Source organism: Entelurus aequoreus, linkage group LG11, assembly GCF_033978785.1.
Source record: "Entelurus aequoreus isolate RoL-2023_Sb linkage group LG11, RoL_Eaeq_v1.1, whole genome shotgun sequence".
NCBI lineage: Eukaryota > Metazoa > Chordata > Actinopteri > Syngnathiformes > Syngnathidae > Entelurus > Entelurus aequoreus.
Genome location: NC_084741.1, coordinates 28,914,444 through 28,933,203, shown reverse-complemented (window position 1 = coordinate 28,933,203; position 18,760 = coordinate 28,914,444). Strand labels below are relative to the sequence as shown.

General features: G+C 41.6%; 2 protein-coding genes across 2 annotated transcripts in view; both read left to right on the top strand.

The window, feature by feature from the left end:
• sec61b (SEC61 translocon subunit beta) overlaps positions 1–18,760 on the top strand; it is a 288,067-nt gene that overhangs the window by 77,056 nt on the left and 192,251 nt on the right. The gene's annotated exons all lie outside the window — the stretch shown is intronic.
• Positions 1–18,760, top strand: part of galnt1 (UDP-N-acetyl-alpha-D-galactosamine:polypeptide N-acetylgalactosaminyltransferase 1) — a 161,787-nt gene that overhangs the window by 101,724 nt on the left and 41,303 nt on the right. Inside the window, exons 3-4 of the mRNA XM_062064025.1 lie at positions 7,867–8,019; positions 8,095–8,263. Of these exons, the coding sequence (XP_061920009.1) occupies positions 7,881–8,019; positions 8,095–8,263 (308 nt within the window). The 5' untranslated portion in view covers positions 7,867–7,880. The remainder of the gene's footprint in view (positions 1–7,866; positions 8,020–8,094; positions 8,264–18,760) is intronic.

The window sequence follows — 18,760 nt, the reverse complement described above, 5'->3', positions numbered from 1 at the left end:
AGCAGGGCGGCGAGGGAGAGGCCAGGCTGGCGGCTAACGGCTAGCGGCTGGCAGCAGCGGGACCATCTCGTGGAGACGAGACCGGCAGGTGACTGCGGCGAGGCCCGGGAGAGGAGAGAGGCTGGAGCGAGGCTTGCCAGGCCGGACGGGACCCCATCGGTGGGAAGGCGAAAGTGCAGTGACGCGTCTCGGCAATTTGGGTTGTGAGTTTTAGCCAGTAAAGAAACCGAACTGAAATTAAGAAGAAAACCAAGTGAATTAAGAAAATGAGTGCGAAACACAAGAAATTCGAGGAAGACTTGGAGGAGATCAGAAAATCGCTTAACTCCCTGTCGGAGGATGTAAGGACAGTGGCCAAACAGCAAGACACACTCATGGAGTTGTTGACCGAAATCAAAATGCTGAAAAACATCATCAAGGAAAAAGACAAGAAAATTGTTGACCTAGAAGCAAGAATTGACGAAATTGAACAGTACACCAGAATGGACGATTTAATTATAAGTGGACTAGAAACCAAACATCGCACATATGCAAGAGTGGCCGGGACTCGCAGCAGGGACGCTGACAAGGACGCCGAAGCCCCGGCAGACGAACTTGTGACACTTGAACGGCAAGTAATTAACTTTTTTTCCAGTAAGAACATGACTCTTCAAAGTGGCAGCATTTCAGCGTGCCATACTATCCCCAGGAAGGACAGCAGAACCAACCCAGCCATTGTGATCCGGTTTGTAAATCGGAAACACAAGACGGAGTTACTACGGCAGGGAAGGAAGCTGAAGGGAACTGGGGTTTACATCAATGAACATCTTACCAAGAAGAACGCTGACATTGCAAGACAAGCACGCATCCTCAGAAAAGAAAACAAGATACAAGCAACATGGACACGGAACTGCAAAATCATGATTCGGCTAAATGGACCATATGAAGAGGCCAAAGTTGTCATGATCCGAGAGCTCCGCGACTTGGATCAATATAGATGAGACCTGCTAGACTTATGACTGACACGGCTCATCCTTGGCTGGAGACGGGGAAGGCTACGCAGCGAGAAGGTGAGACAACTGAGAATCAAAAGTTTCTAAGAGCTGAATACATGGACTATAAACTGTATGACTTTGAAAATGATGTTGACCCAGAAAACCATCTGTTCAACTCAATCAATGCTACATGTGACTACTACACAGAGGAACAATTCAATGACAATGTTAGTTTAGATAATACATTTTCTTTAATACATTTCAACTGTAGAAGCTTATATGCAAATTTCTCAAAGATTGACGAATACCTGAAGACTCTAAATGGCAAATTCAAAATAATAGCACTTTCTGAAACATGGATCGATAAAGACAGAGGTATCGATTTCTCCATTGACGGGTATGAGTTGTATCACTGTAGTAGAAGAAACAAGAAGGGAGGAGGTGTGGCCCTGTTTGTTGACTGTGAATTGAAATGTAGACCTGTGGAATGTATGACAGTGGTAATTGATGATTTATTTGAATGTGTAACTGTAGAGGTAGAAATAGAAAAGAAGAGAAATGTTATTGTTACGTGTATGTATAGGACACCTGGGTCTAAAGTAGAAGCATTTAATGATAGTTTGGAAGAATTATTGTGTAAGGTGAAGGAAAATAAAACATTTGTCATGTGTGGCGACTATAACATAGACCTGCTAAGCTCACCCAGAAATAAATCAACAAGAGACTTCTTGGATGTGGTATATAGTAGAGGGCTTTATCCATTGATCACCAAACCCAGTAGAATAACGACAAATTGTGCAACGTTAATTGATCACATCTTTATAAATGACATAAAAAATAATATAAAAAGTGGACTAGTAATTAATGATATAAGTGACCACTTACCTGTGTTTCTTACTTATGACTGTCCAATTGATAAAAAGAGGGAGGAAAAAACTCATAGATATGTAAGGAAAAGAACTGAAGAGGCAATAAATAGGTTTAGGAAGGACTTATTTGAAACAGACTGGAATGAGGTGTATGGGGGAGAAGCAAATGCTGCATATGAGGCTTTTCTTAATATATATTTATCATTGTATGAAAAGCATTGTCCGAATGTATGGAAACAAAGAGACAGCTACAATAAAAAGCCTTGGATTATAAAGGGACTACAGAATGCTTGTAAAAAGAAAAACAAACTTTATAGAGATTTCATAAAAGTAAAAACAAAGGATGCTGAAACAAAATATAAGGTTTACAAAAACAAATTGATAACAATAATGAGACAAGCAAAAAGAGAATATTATAATAATTTACTAGAAAAAAATAAAAACAATATCAAAGGAACTTGGAATATTCTGAACAAGGTAATAGGAAAAACATCTGGGCCTACAAACCCACCAAGCCATTTTATCAATGAGGATAATAAGATGATAACAAATATGAATGAAGTGGCAAACGGATTCAATTCTTTTTTTGTGAATGTTGGACCCAAATTGGCAGAGAGTATTGGAGAACATAAAGATATACAGAGTGGATGGAGAGGGGGAAGCAAAGTGCTACAGTCCATGCTTCTAGGAGATGTTAGTGAAAATGAAATTGTATCGGTGGTAACAAAACTGAAAAATAAGACATCAACAGACAGTGATGGTATAGACATGATAATTGTAAAAAAGACTATTGACTGTATCATCAAACCTCTTTGTTATATTTTTAATCTTTCTTTTCAAACAGGGACCTTTCCAAATAAAATGAAGGTAGCAAAGGTAATTCCACTCTTTAAAACGGGAGATAAACATAGATTCACTAATTACAGACCAGTGTCACTACTGTCACAATTTTCTAAAATAATTGAAAAAATATTTGTAAAAAAATTAGATAGTTTTATTGAAAAGAACATGCTGTTGAGTGAGAGCCAGTATGGATTCCGGACCAATAGATCCACTGCTTCAGCTGTAATGAATATAATTGAGGATATAGCAACAGCAACTGATAATAAGAAATACACTATAGGGGTATTTATCGATCTTAAAAAAGCATTTGATACTATAGATCATTCTATATTATTGTCCAAGTTGTATTCATTTGGTGTGAGAGGAGTAGTTTTAGACTGGCTAAGAAGTTATTTAGATAATAGACAAGAGTTTGTGGATTTTATGGGTAATACATCTGAACAAATGAGGATTGAATGTGGAATTCCACAAGGTTCGGTTTTGGGACCAAAATTGTTTATTTTATATATTAATGATATATGTGAGGTATCAAAGTTATTGAAATTTGTATTATTTGCGGACGACACCAACTTTTATAGTTCGGGACACGACTTAAAAGCATTATCAAAAATTATTGAACAGGAAATGATTAAACTTAAGAGATGGTTTGATGCCAATAAATTATCATTAAATGTAGAAAAAACAAAGTTCATGATTTTTTGTAAGAGGAAAAGGGAGGAAACGATCAAATTGTCAATAAATGGAATAGATATTGAAAGGGTTTCTGAACTTAGATTTTTAGGAGTGATACTGGATGACGGTCTGACATGGAAATCTCATATTGCACATCTGCGGAAAAAGATGTCTAAGAGTATTTTTATATTAAATAAGGTAAAATATGTGTTAGATTATAGGGCAATGCGTATATTGTATTGTGCACTTATATTGCCATATATCAACTACTGTGTGGAAGTGTGGGGGAACACATATAAGAGTAACATAAAGGCATTGTATCAACTACAGAAAAGAGCTATAAGGATTATTCATAAAGTAGATTACTTAGAACACACTAACATATTATTCATTAATTCAGGTTTATTGAAATTACAGGAGCTAGTAAAGTTACAGACATTATGTGTCATGTTTAAGGCTAAAAGCAAAACATTACCAGCAAATTTACAAAAAATGTTTGTCATCACTTCTGAGAATGAAGAGCATAGAAGAAAAGGTCATTTCCAACATCAGTATTCAAGGACAACTTTAAAACAAATGTGTATATCAGTGGTGGGGGTTAAACTATGGAATTCTCTTTATAATGAGATAAAAGATTGTAAAAATATATTCAAATTGAAAAAAATATATAAAGACAGAACAATAAAATCATATGGACAGCCATAAGTGTTTACATTTTGCTTTATATTTATTAATTTACTTGTTTTTTGCCTGGTTTTGTATCTGTTTTGTATCATCCTGTGAGGTGTACCTGTATATTACTTCTTTTGTATTTTTGTTCGGTTTGTACTTCATGAAGTTTTGCACTTGTGTTTTTTTGTTTTGTTTTGTTTTGTTTTGTTTTCGTTATATTTGGATGTAATTGTTGGTTCACATATCATTAAGTAAGACTATGTATTATGTGAAGGGGGCAGGAAAATATAAGATTTTTCTTCATCCTGCTCCTTCTCAGGCATTGGTGTGTAACGGTGTAACTGAATAATTGTGGTATAATTGTCTATCAAAGATGCACATCAATGAAGGAGATAAATAAAAATGATGATGATGATGATGATGATTATTATAATTTCTTAAGATTATATTAGTGCTTAATTTGGGTTTAAAATTATGCTGACAATAATATCGTTTATAAATGATAAATGGGTTGTACTTGTATAGCGCTTTTCTACCTTCAAGGTACTCAAAGCGCTTTGACAGTATTTCCACATTTACCCATTCACACACACATTCACACACTGATGGCGGGAGCTGCCATGCAAGGCGCTAACCAGCAGCCATCAGAGGCAAAGGGTGAAGTGTCTTGCCCAAGGACACAACGGACGTGACTAGGAAGGTAGAAGGTGGGAATTGAACCCCAGTAACCAGCAACACTCCGATTGCTGGCACAGCCACTCTACCAACTTCGCCACGCCGTTCCATTATCTGCAATACTTTGTGGGAAAATATTGTCCAGTGAAATTTGTTAGCGGCCGAGGCCTTCATGCAGTGACAAAAAAAGCAGCATTTTTAATAGCGCTCTGCATTGATCCAAGAGCAGTCAGGTGTACCTAAGGTTGTGACCGGGTAAATCAACAGCATACACTGTTTATGAGGTTTTCAACTGTGTTCAATGTGTTGATGTTTGTCTTCAAGATATATATTTTAACAGTGTACATTTTCAAAATATAAATTCTGAGCGGGGCGAGGAGGGTTTTATTTGGAATCTAAAAGGAACGCCTGCACAGACGAGCAGTTTGCAAACATAAGCAGAAAGTACGTTTTGAATGTGACTGTAGAGCAAAATGTTCGCAAAATTTATACCAAAGCATATCCAATAACTAGACAATGTTGTTACTCTAACAACCCAGAATACCATAAATATAATGAATCCACTATTACCCTTTATCATTATTGGTTCTTGCAAACATGTTCCATAAAATAAGACTTAAAAATGGCACCTAAATATCTCACCCTTGAATTAGTGTAAACAAATACAATAACTGTACAATCTTTATATAACCACACTATATCCCATCAACCTAAAGCAGGGGTCTCAAACTCAATTTACCTGGGGGCCACTGGATGCGGTGAGGCTGGGCCGCAGGAAAAGATTTCTTTAATTTTTTTTTGCATACTCCTCAGCATGTCTAGTTGTATAATGACGTTTCAAATTGTATTCCTTGTGCACCGCAACTTTCTCTTTGCAAATAAGACACGTCGAGGTGCCGATGTGCTCAACAAAGGAATATTGCATCTCCTACTTTTCCTGGAATTGTCTTTGCTCAACACTAACCTTTCTCTTCACTGCAGGCTTTGAAAAAGACATGTTTGGGGTTGTGGAATATATTTGTATTTAGCCGACGCACAGAGAATAATGTTATTTCTGCAATGTGTGTCGTTCCGCTTTTCCTCCCTACACCATCACGGCAGTCGGCGGATAATAGCCGGGAAAGTACCGGGATAGCGAGCGCAAAAAAGTGACGGCTCCCGGAGTGTTACCCGGCGTCATATAGAAATATATGTAGTGTTCATCATGTGAGGCAATGCAAATTAAACAGTAAAAAAAACTAATAACGGTTTGAATTGGTCCAGGTTATCAGGGACTGTTATTACTGACGGACAGGTATCGCGGTGTGACTGCAGCCAGGCACGTAAGAAAACCCTTATCTCCATGGCAACGTTTCTGTCGCTTTCACTCATTTGCCGCTTTTCCATTAGCGCAGGGGTAGGCAACCCAGAACGTTGAAAGAGCCATTTTGGGACCCAAATAACAAAAATAGTTTCTGTCTGGAGCCTACGGGTGGGGGGGGGGGGATTCGCCGTGGAGTTTGCAGTTACGGTAGCACAATTAGCCCCGAACGGGCTATCATCACGACTAATGTGTTACACGTCCGATTCGCCCAGCGACTCTCTGCCGGAGTATCAGCGCTGGGGTCCAGTGCACCACAGTTTTGTATTGTCGCTCGGTCCTTCGGCGGAGTGCTTCAGAAGCTACCGGACCGCTCGTCTCCCCGGCCTGGACTGTTTACAGCGGGGCCGGGGGAGGGAGCGAGAGAGAGACACACACACAGTGACAGGGAGAGCTTGAGAGAGAGAGAGAGAGAGAGAGCGGGAAGGAGGGAGGAAGAGCGCGTGCGGGTCTAGTGGAAAAGCGGCAAAACGTTTCTCTGCTTGCATCACGCAAGTGTTCGGCCCTCGAGAGCCATATACCACACAGTGATTGGTAGACTCCTTCAGCTCTGCACACAATGCTGTCAAGCGCCATTCATATAAAACTCTCGGGCCCGCACTAACATTAAACTTTCATATTAAGGTGGGGGCCGCAAAATAACGTCTCGTGGGCCGCAATTGGCCCGCGGGCCGCGTGTCTGAGACCCCTGACCTAAAGTGAAGCACAAGCTTTATCAGAGTTGTCTTTGTTGAAATCAAAACAGTTTGAACATAGGAATGTGTCTCAAGTGCTTTTACCATGTGCTACAATCCTGCATCCTCCAGCAGAGCATAAGGCTTCAAATATTGGACTTGAATCACCCCTCCTCGCTCTCCACTCATCGGCGTCTTTGCCAACAATAGTCTTCAGAACTTTTGTTAAACGTTTTTGCCCTGTCAGTCACCAATGAGAGGCTGTCTAAAAGCTGCGGGGAGTGAAAGTTTTTTCTTAGCTTTCCTACGCCATCCTATCCTTCTTGCACTAAGTGACACACTGAGATAGGCTTGATAAAATTAATATATATATAGAGTATATGTACAGAACATTTATAAAAGTAAGGAGATTACTTTTTTTATTTAGACTTATTTTTATTTTATTTTATGTTTTTATTCAGGTATACAGTATATACTTTTTATAGTGATGGTATACAATAGCTGGTGGGCGTAAATATTGCATAAATTTTACAGCACATCTTTGTTATTGTTGCCTGCTTGCCCACTCAGGTTCTTATGCAGATCATGCCTTGGTCCACCTTTTTGAACTCATGCTGGGGTGTATCGTGCTTAAGCAGGGCAGGTAGAACTTATACTCATCGAGTAGTCAGCACTTGAGAGACCAAGTGTGCTTGAGCACCTTATTGATTGCTTAGTGCGAGTGCACTCTAAGTCACACAGAGGTATCCTGGCAGAAACATAGCCATTGTTTGCAGCAGTAAGGAATTGTTAAAGCTACAGCTCAATAAGCAGAAACCAAGTTCTATTCATTTTGCCAGGTGACAGAAACGCAATAAACTTCAAACTGACTGTGAGTCTCCAAATGTGAGTAAAAAGAGAGGCGGTGATAACCACCAGCAGATAAGAGGCGACTCAGACAGACTGACAGAAGGACAGACGGGGGTGCTTAGAAGATGAACCACAGGAGGGCTTGGCAGCTGAAGGGGAAAGAGGAGAAAATGCACGCACTGTGGAGAAGAAATGGAACGAGCGAATGCTTCATCAAGCTCGCCAACTACCCTTATCGTAAACTGAGCTCGATTGCTTCTGTTATGACTTTACTTCAGGTGACACTTCCAGGATGCGGAGATTTGCCTACTGCAAGGTGGTTCTGGCCACCTCTCTGGTGTGGGTGATGCTGGACATGTTTATCCTGCTCTACTTCAGCGAGTGCAACAAGTGCGACGACAAGAAGGAGCGAGGACTGCCTGGTAGAGATGGTGAGCATTTATTTTTATGGACACATAAACCGGCGGCGAACTCGCTCAACATTTGTTTGTGTGTCTCTACGGCAGATACCATCGCGAGGCCGCGGGATGGTCCCGGAGAAGGGGGGAAGCCTGTGGTGATCCCAAAGGAGAACCAGGAAAAGATGAAGGAGATGTTTAAGATTAACCAGTTCAACCTCATGGCCTCGGAGATGATTGCACTCAATCGGTCGTTACCCGATGTTCGGCTAGAAGGGTGAGCATCTCATGTTCCTCCAGCCAGCTCAAGTTCTCCTTTGAATGAATGTGCATTGTTGGGACAGGCCACATGTGGTGGTGGTGTCGAAATGCAACACACCATGCAGTACTCTATATCAGAGGTGCCCATTACGTCGATAGCGAGCTACCGGTCGATCGCGGAGGGTGTGTCAGTCGATCGCCTGCCAGGCATTAAAAAAATAGTCCTAAAAATGAGCGATCATAAATCTTCACTATGACGTCACTTTCGTCACTTGATTGACATTCACGGCACCCGAGGGTCTTGTGAGATGACGCTGGCTGCTGCCAGCTCATTATTAAGAAAAAATTACCGACAGGAAGGCGAGAAACACATTTATTTCAACAGACTCTGGCGCCGTACCTGTCGTCAAAACTCCAAAGACCGACTGCACAGTTGCACAATAAAAGCTCTGCTTCATCCTGCCTGCGCTAACAAAATAAGAGTCTCAGAAAGCTGGTGTGCACAAGCTAGCAAGCTAAGGAGTTTGCCGCCAATGTATTTCTTGTAAAGTGTATACAAAGGAGTATGGAAGCTGGACAAATACGATGCCAAAAACCAGAGGTGGGACCAAGTCATTGCTTTGCAAGTCACAAGTAAGTCTCAAGTCTTTGCCCTCAAGTCTCGAGTCAAGTCCCGAGTCAAGACAGGCAAGTCCCGAGTCAAGTCCAAAGTCAAGACTAGAAAGTCTCAAGTCAAGTCCCAAGTCCTGCATTTTGAGTTTCGAGTCCTTTCAAGTCCTTTTAACCACAGACTAATATTTTTACACAGATTGTGTATGCTTTTAAAACGCTGTATTTATTTATTAAAACAAGTGCATTTGAAATTGCAGGAAAAAAAATAGTGCTGACATTGCAATTCATAATAGCACTATTAACCAGTCATTTTAATAGTTTAAACAATTTTAAACATTTAACTCATTCCTTTACAGAATAAACACATTTGCAAAAACAAACATTAACATACTATTGGTTGTATTTTATGAAAATAACATTACCACAAAGTTGAGAAGGAGCAAAGATCTTCAATATTTGTATGTGAGAATCACAAAGAAATCTTCTGGGGGAGGATGACACCCCTACAGGGGTTTGGTTTACAAACTTTCAGCCCCACCTAAAACAAAATGATGCATTCTCATTTTAGGCAAAGTATAAGACAATAATTTCTTAACAGTATAATTGTAACCAGTAATAAGTCTTCAAGTAACAATATTAAAATACTAACATTGTTGGGTAAGACAGCCTTTGGTTTTATTCTGAATCCAGTGAAACAGATTGGTGGTTTTAGCTGATATAAAGACTTTCAGGTGTTTATATATGTTTAAGTATTTGGCAGACGCTTTTATCCAAAGCGACATACATACAAAATAGATATAAAACAATCACTGTAAACATTATCATTTAAGGGAAGAATGTAATACAAAATATCAATACAAAGTGTCAAGACAGAATAAACTCTCTGCTGCTGCAGCAACAGAGTTACAGTCTATAGGTCCCTAAAATATATAGATATCTAATGTATTCATACATTGTTTATGTAGGATATACGCATGTATATATAATCTAATCATATTGTTTCTTCAACTTAAAAATAGCTGACCGTTTTTTTCCCCCTTCTCTGGGATTATATTCCCAGTTTTGATCTCGGACGTCTGGTCACTTATAGCGTATAAGAATATTATATTACTGTTAAGCAAACTATGAATAATAAAAACGCCAAAACATGTGTCCGTTATCATAGCTACACGTATGACAAAAAAACACGTGAAAATCAGTGGTATTCAGTGAGGTAAGATTAATTAAATTTGCTGACAGTTCATTGCTCCTGCCAAATGAATTGCACTGAGTGGAGCGGATCACCACTCCAAGATGGCGGCTCCGCGTCTTGTCTGCGCCAGTAGGCAGTAGCGCTCAATGCTGCGTACCCTTATAAGATGTCTATGGTTATAACGTTAGCAGTGAGTTTGCAGCCTCACTGATTTAACTACACAGCAAATAAAAGTCATGTTACTTAGCCAATAAACGTTATCTTACATTCAAAACTTACCCTTCTTTGTGCAACTTCAAATGTCGAACGAAGTTGGAAGTTGTTGCGTCTCCGTCTGTAATATTCGAACTGCGTGATTTGCATACGGCAATTCGTTTTTTGTTGACCAAGTCGTAGTTTTTATACCCGAACGAAACCAACTTTGGCATAATTGTTTCTCACTGCCGCATTGTTTGACAACTCATGTTCGGTGGTTGTCCTGCAATTGGATTGGATGAGAGCTGTGGGATGAAAACAACGTAGATTTAATTTGATTGGCTGTTGTACTGAGAGCACACACGCTGACAAGCAGCACACACGCTTATAGACACAGACGTATAAAATGAAAGATACGGAGCGCTCCCAAATAACTTTTTAAGGTTTGGGTTTTGGGGAAAGTAGCAAGTCATGTCAAGTCAAAAGCCTCAAGTCCAAGTGAAGTCACAAGTCATCGATGTTAAAGTCTAAGTCGAGTTGCAAGTCTCTTTACATTTTGTCAAGTCGAGTCTAAAGTAATCAAATTCATGACTCGAGTCTGACTCGAGTCAAAGTCATGTGACTCGAGTCCACACCTCTGCCAAAAACCAACCACTTTCATGTGGTATTGGACAGAAAGGAGGACTTTTTTTCTCCTCCATTTGAAAATGCGAACGTTATCAGCACCACTGTCTGATTCCTATCAATGCAAGTCATCAGAATCAGGTAATACACCAACTTATATTCTTGTCTTCATGAAAGAAAGGAATCTATATGTGTTAAACATGCTTGTATTATCTTTAAACACCTTTAACTTATTAACAATATTAACTATATGTGTTAAACATGCTTGTATTATCTTTAAACACCTTTAACTTGTTAACAATATTAACTATATGTGTTAAACATGCTTGTATTATCTTTAAACACCTTTAACTTGTTAACAATATTAACTATATGTGCTAAATATGCTTGTATTATCTTTAAACACCTTTAACTTGTTAACAATATTAACTATATGTGTTAAACATGCTTGTATTATCATTAAACACCTTTGACTTATTAACAATATTAACTATATATGTTAAACATGCTTGTATTATCATTAAACACTTTTAGCCCGAAGAGGCAACGTGGGTTCCCCCTCCAATGGGCTCACCACCCATAGCAGGGGTCATAGAGGTCGGGTGCGATGTGAGCTGGGCGGCAGCCGAAGGCAGGGCACTTGGCGGTCCGATCCTCGGCTACAGAAGCTAGCTCTTGGGACATGGAACGTCACCTCGCTGGGGGGGAAGGAGCCTGAGCTAGTGCGCGAGGTGGAGAAGTTCCGACTAGACATAGTCGGACTCACTTCGACGCACAGCAAGGGCTCTGGAACCAGTTCTCTCGAGAGGGGCTGGACTCTCTTCTACTCTGGCGTTGCCGGCAGTGAGAGGCGACGGGCTGGGGTGGCAATTCTTGTTGCCCCCCGGCTCAGAGCCTGCATGTTGGAGTTCAACCCGGTGGACGAGAGGGTAGCTTCCCTCCGCCTTCGGGTGGGGGAACGGGTCCTGACTGTGGTTTGCGCTTATTCGCCAAACCGCAGCTCAGAGTACCCACCCTTTTTGGATTCACTCGAGGGAGTACTTGAGAGTGCTCCACCGGGTGATTCCCTCGTTCTACTGGGGGACTTCAATGCTCATGCTGGCAGCGACAGTGAAACCTGGAGAGGCGTGATTGGGAAGAATGGCTGCCCGGATCTGAACCCGAGCGGTGTTTTGTTATTGGACTTTTGTGCCCGTCACGGATTGTCCATAACAAACACCATGTTCAAACATAAGGGTGTCCATATGTGCACTTGGCACCAGGACACCCTAGGCCGCAGTTCAATGATCGACTTTGTAGTTGTGTCGTCGGATTTGCGGCCTGATGTTTTGGACACTCGGGTGAAGAGAGGGGCGGAGCTTTCTACCGATCACCACCTGGTGGTGAGTTGGCTGCGATGGTGGGGGAGGATGCCGGACAGACCTGGCAGGCCCAAACGCATTGTGAGGGTTTGCTGGGAACGTCTGGCAGAGTCTCCTGTCAGAGAGAGTTTCAATTCCCACCTCCGGAAGAACTTTGATCATGTCACGAGGGAGGTGCTGGACATTGAGTCCGAATGGACCATGTTCCGCACCTCTATTGTCGAGGCGGCTGATTGGAGCTGTGGCCGCAAGGTAGTTGGTGCCTGTCGTGGCGGTAATCCTAGAACCCGTTGGTGGACACCGGCGGTGAGGGATGCCGTCAAGCTGAAGAAGGAGTCCTATCGGGTTCTTTTGGCTCATAGGACTCCTGAGGCAGCGGACAGGTACCGACAGGCCAAGCGGTGTGCGGCTTCAGCGGTCGCGGAGGCAAAAACTTGGACATGGGAGGAGTTCGGGGAAGCCTTGGAAAACGACTTCCGGACGGCTTCGAAGCGATTCTGGACCACCATCCGCCGCCTCAGGAAGGGGAAGCAGTGCACTATCAACACTGTGTATGGTGAAGATGGTGTTCTGCTGACCTCGACTGCGGATGTTGTGGATCGGTGGAGGGAATACTTCGAAGACCTCCTCAATCCCACCAACACGTCTTCCTATGAGGAAGCAGTGCCTGGGGAATCTGTGGTGGGCTCTCCTATTTCTGGGGCTGAGGTTGCTGAGGTAGTTAAAAAGCTCCTCGGTGGCAAGGCCCGGGGGTGGATGAGATCCGCCCGGAGTTCCTTAAGGCTCTGGATGCTGTGGAGCTGTCTTGGTTGACAAGACTCTGCAGCATCGCGTGGACATCGGGGGCGGTAGCTCTGGATTGGCAGACCGGGGTGGTGGTTCCTCTCTTTAAGAAGGGGAACCGGAGGGTGTGTTCTAACTATCGTGGGATCACACTCCTCAGCCTTCCCGGTAAGGTCTATTCAGGTGTGCTGGAGAGGAGGCTACGCCGGATAGTCGAACCTCGGATTCAGGAGGAACAGTGTGGTTTTCGTCCTGGTCGTGGAACTGTGGACCAGCTCTATACTCTCGGCAGGGTCCTTGAGGGTGCATGGGAGTTTGCCCAACCAGTCTACATGTGTTTTGTGGACTTGGAGAAGGCATTCGACCGTGTCCCTCGGGAAGTCCTGTGGGGAGTGCTCAGAGAGTATGGGGTATCGGACTGTCTGATTGTGGCGGTCCGCTCCCTGTATGATCAGTGCCAGAGTTTGGTCCGCATTGCCGGCAGTAAGTCGGACACGTTTCCAGTGAGAGTTGGACTCCGCCAAGGCTGCCCTTTGTCACCGATTCTGTTCATAACTTTTATGGACATAATTTCTAGGCGCAGTCAAGGCGTTGAGGGGATCTGGTTTGGTGGCTGCAGGATTAGGTCTCTGCTTTTTGCAGATGATGTGGTCCTGATGGCTTCATCTGGCCAGGATCTTCAGCTCTCGCTGGATCGGTTCGCAGCTGAGTGTGAAGCGACTGGGATGAGAATCAGCACCTCCAAGTCCGAATCCATGGTTCTCGCCCGGAAAAGTGTGGAGTGCCACCTCCGGGTTGCGGAGGAGACCCTGCCCCAAGTGGAGGAGTTCAAGTACCTCGGAGTCCTGTTCACGAGTGAGGGAAGAGTGGATCGTGAGATCGACAGGCGGATCGGTGCGGCGTCTTCAGTAATGCGGACGCTGTATCGATCCGTTGTGGTGAAGAAGGAGCTGAGCCGGAAGGCAAAGCTCTCAATTTACCGGTCGATGTACGTTCCCATCCTCACCTATGGTCATGAGCTTTGGGTTATGACCGAAAGGACAAGATCACGGGTACAAGCGGCCGAAATGAGTTTCCTCCGCCGGGTGGCGGGGCTCTCCCTTAGAGATAGGGTGAGAAGCTCTGCCATCCGGGGGGAGCTCAAAGTAAAGCCGCTGCTCCTCCACATCGAGAGGAGCCAGATGAGGTGGTTCGGGCATCTGGTCAGGATGGCACCCGAACGCCTCCCTAGGGAGGTGTTTAGGGCACGTCCGACCGGTAGGAGGCCACGGGGAAGACCCAGGACACGTTGGGAAGACTATGTCTCCCGGCTGGCCTGGGAACGCCTCGGGATCCCCCGGGAGGAGCTGGACGAAGTGGCTGGGGAGAGGGAAGCCTGGGCTTCCCTGCTTAAGCTGCTTCCCCCGCGACCCGACCTCGGATAAGCGGAAGAAGATGGATGGATGGATGGAACTTGTTAACAATATTAACTATATGTGATAAACATGCTTGCATTATCTTTAAACCCCTTTAACTTGTTAACAATATTAACTATATGTATTAAACATTCTTGTATTATCATTAAACACCTTTAATTTATTAACAATATTAACTATATGTGTTAAACATGCTTGCATTGTCATTAAACTTGTTAACAAAAACATATATTTCATAAATAAGTAAATATAAATTATATATATGAATGAGGTAGATCCCCACGACTTGAACAATTGAAAAGCAGCTCGCCTGCAGAAAAAGTGTGGGCACCCCTACTCTATATGATTCAATGCAGCAAACTGCAACCACAATACTAAAAGTAATCATCACTGCTTATTAGACAAAATTGCTAAAAAAAAACTCAGCAATATTATCTTTTATGAAAACATTTGTTTGTTTTATTCCGTGGGTAAGGTTTTGTAATTTTGTTTGGTTTGTAATTTTAGCGTTGTATGTGTCAGCGCAACTTTATGCTCCTTCTTTTGCGCTTAGGTGTTTTTGAAGTGAAGCACATTCTTCGTATTTCTATTTTCCCATTCAGCCTGCGGACACGCCCACCCTGTGTAAGTTAGGCAAAAGTGCTGAAAGGGAAACTGCACTTTTTTGGAATTTTGCCAATCATTCAAACTCTTTGTGGGACAAGCACACATGTTTTTATTTTTGTATGCATTCTGACTCATAAATAAACACTAGCAAAGGTCAACTAACAATGGAGGTAATGGGATTTGCTCTTTTCCACCTATAAAGCGCTCTAAAAAAATCGGAAAGCCTCCATCATTGTTTTATATACATGCTGTAAGTATATATGTAATGTAGTAACAGACACATTCATAATAACTAGGCCTGTCAAATGATTTGTTTTTTAAAAACAGATTAATCACAAACTATTATGAGCTTGCATAAATAAAATGTGTTAAAGAAAATATCACAATATTTGGATACAGATGCAATTTTGGAGTCAAAATGTCATAAAGGGACGTTTTTTTAATGTTTTACTGAAATGCAAGTTATTGATTTGCTTAAAACTTGGTGACAGTAAGTATAGTAAGAATTCAGAGCACATTTTGTAAGTCTTGGCAATAATATAACAAGGTACATATGTACAGTATATTATTATATATAATGTAGTAACACACCCATAGCCAACTTTACAAGCATCATGAACATCAGCATTTAATCTTCCTTAGTTTAACCAGTTGCTTAAACAAATAAGCGTATTTACCTTTTCAGATTACAGCGCTGATCTCTTTTTAGTACAAATAGCTTGTTGTCCTTTGTAGGGATGATGTTTGATAAGAAATTATCGAGTTCGAGCCGATTATCGAATCCTCTTATCAAACCGATTCCTTATCGATTCTCTTATCGAGTCCAGATAGGTTGTTGTATATGGAAAAAAACACAATATTTGGTTTAACAAATCACTTCACATTCTCTACTGCTCGCTACTATAGTATTACCATATCTCAGTTATTGTGCAGAAATGTGGGGAAATAACTACAAATGTGCGCTACATTCGTTAACCGTGTTACAAAAGAGATCAATTAGACTGATACATAATGTTGGATATAGAGAACATACAAACACTTTATTTATTGAGTCAAAAATATTAAAGTTCGATGATTTGGTAAAATTGCAAACAGCTAAAATGATGTGGAATTAAATGATGGAATGGATTAAGTAAAGAAGTTAAACATTGTACTGATATGATCCAGTTTAAGAGGTTGTTCAAATGAATAGTGCTTACAAAGTACAAAGAAGAAGAATTATGAGAAATACTTTCAACCTTATTGAAAATAAGATATTATTCATATCAGTATATTAATAATGACTGAATTAATTAATTACATATTACAAAACTGTTGTTTATACTAATTCACAGATATTTTATTATAAAAAGGTCAGTAAATGATGTATATATTTGTAAACGCTATGAAGTGGGAAAGGGGTAGGATTAAATAAGCTTTACTTCTTCCTACTCCTGTAAAGTGAAATGATATGAAACTGTGATGTATTATGATGTGGTCGGATCATGTTTTGTTCAGTTATGTTCTGGTAGTTTTGGACTTCCTTAGTTGTTTTGTGCACTTCGGGGTTTTGTTTTAGTCACCATGGTTACTTATGATTTTCACCTGCCTTGTACGTGCACCTGTTGCTCATCAGAGACTCTATTTAAGCCTGCCTTTTCCGGTCACTCGTCGTGGCTTCATTGTTTGCATTTGCAACAGTTACGTTGGCATTCTGGTTTTCGAGCTCATGATTCCTGTGCTAAAGTTACCTTAGCTTCTAGTATTCCTGTGCTAAGTAAGTTTTTGCTTTAGCTTCTCGTGCGAACGGCACGCTTTCCTTTTGTTTCGTTCCTGTCTGTTGTAATGTGTATGATTTATGAGAAATAAATCATCTCCTACCTGCACGCTTTCGTCTGGAGCCGTCAGTTTTGCGTCCCGGGAGAACGAACCGCAGCACGCTGCACCCCACAAATGACTGAGCTACGTGACGTGACGTGATGTCTCACGGGGCATTTCTTGTCGGGACGGGATTCGTTACCAGGGATTCGAATAAAGAACCAACTCGTTTTCTTTACTATAGTGGTCTCGATAACGGGTACCGGTTCTCAAAAAGGGATTCGAGTCCGAGGACTCGGTTCTTTTCTTATCGAACAACCGGGAAAATCGGTTTCGAGTATCATCCCTAGTCCTCTGTTTGCTGCCCATGTAGCATTCATGCTAGCGGTGCCATCCTCACGTTAATGTTTCGCTTTAAGATGGTGTTTCAAAGTTAATATGCCCCGATGATAATAAAGTTTGTCGCTGCAATACCAACTAGTTACCTCAGTTTTATCTAAAGTTCCGTCAAAGTTTGTTTTGAAGAAAAATTGGGCGCAAAGCACATTGCTCAAACTATCATCACACTGGGATCACAGTGACGGGATCACTGCCTGTGCAATGCGCACCGCCTTGCGGCAGTCAAAACAAACACTGTGATTAATCTTTATTTATTTATGAAAACGTTTGCTATTTTCTTCAACAACACTGCTAATCGTAGCAGACTCCATGAGAGCCCACAACTACTATTTTGGGACAAATCATGATAAAGAACCCTACATTTTTTAGCCTGAATATACAAAGGATGAGCTACACATTAAGTAGTAGTTTTGCCAAGTGCTAAACAATAAATCCAAATTACAAACATAATGAAACAATCACTTGTTGTACAATATCTGCTCTCAATGGGATGCCGACTGATAGGATGTTTATATCTTCCCATTTAGACGAAAAATGTATCATAATTCTCACGCAGGTAAAAAAAGAAAAAAAAGGTGGCTCAAACGTGCGTCTTTTCCTGTCTTTCTCGACAATTTCGGGTTTAAGTTGAATGTCAAAGTTGACCAACTTCTCGGTTTATGGCCACAACCTTCTACTATCCCAGTGAGAGTCATTATTTATAATATAGAATGAACTGTTACCAAGTCAAAAGTATTGCAGCTGCTCAGTTGTGTTAATATTGTAGCTGCAAAAACTAGTTGCCTCTCTGTGATCACGGTAGATGCAAAGTAGTTCCTTGGCGTTAGCGCTTGTAATAACAATATCGCTAATACTTGGATAATATTCAGGTCACAACCTGTAAAGTATTGTTGGCGGTTGTTGCAATAGAGTATTTCCATTGGCTGAATTGTTAGCCACCTCGTACTTGACACCATAGGTTCTGATCTTGTGGGTGCTTCGGGGCCCGAGCACCCACGGACAATGCTGAGCACCCACGTGGGATTGATGGCAAATTCTTTCTCACCATTGGTGAGAAAGAATCTGACGCAGAATTTCTGAGCATGCGCGGTTATAAACCGCGCATGCTCAGAAAAGTAGCGTCAGATTTACAGCACGTCCAAGCACCCACTGGCAGAAATCTAGATCGGCACCTATGCTTGACACATTTTACAAATAAAACATTTAATTTAAAAAAATAAACAGACATATGTGCTTTTGCCTTACATTGGGAGTGTGAATGATGTGAAAAGTGTTGTTCCCCTTTAAGTCTGGAATGAAAGTGGGCTTTGCTATGGCACCTATTTTGTCGGGTTGTGTGAAAATCATTAAGCATGGAGTTTTACTAACACTTGTGATTGTCATAGAAATCCATCAAAAAGATAACACTTTAAATGTAAAACAGCCATATTAATCCAAGCAGTGCTTGTCTCATGAATGTGTGTCGCCAGGCCTGGAATTTTGTCATTTTAGAGGCAAGGTCATTTGCCTTTGTGTTGTCAACTTGTCAC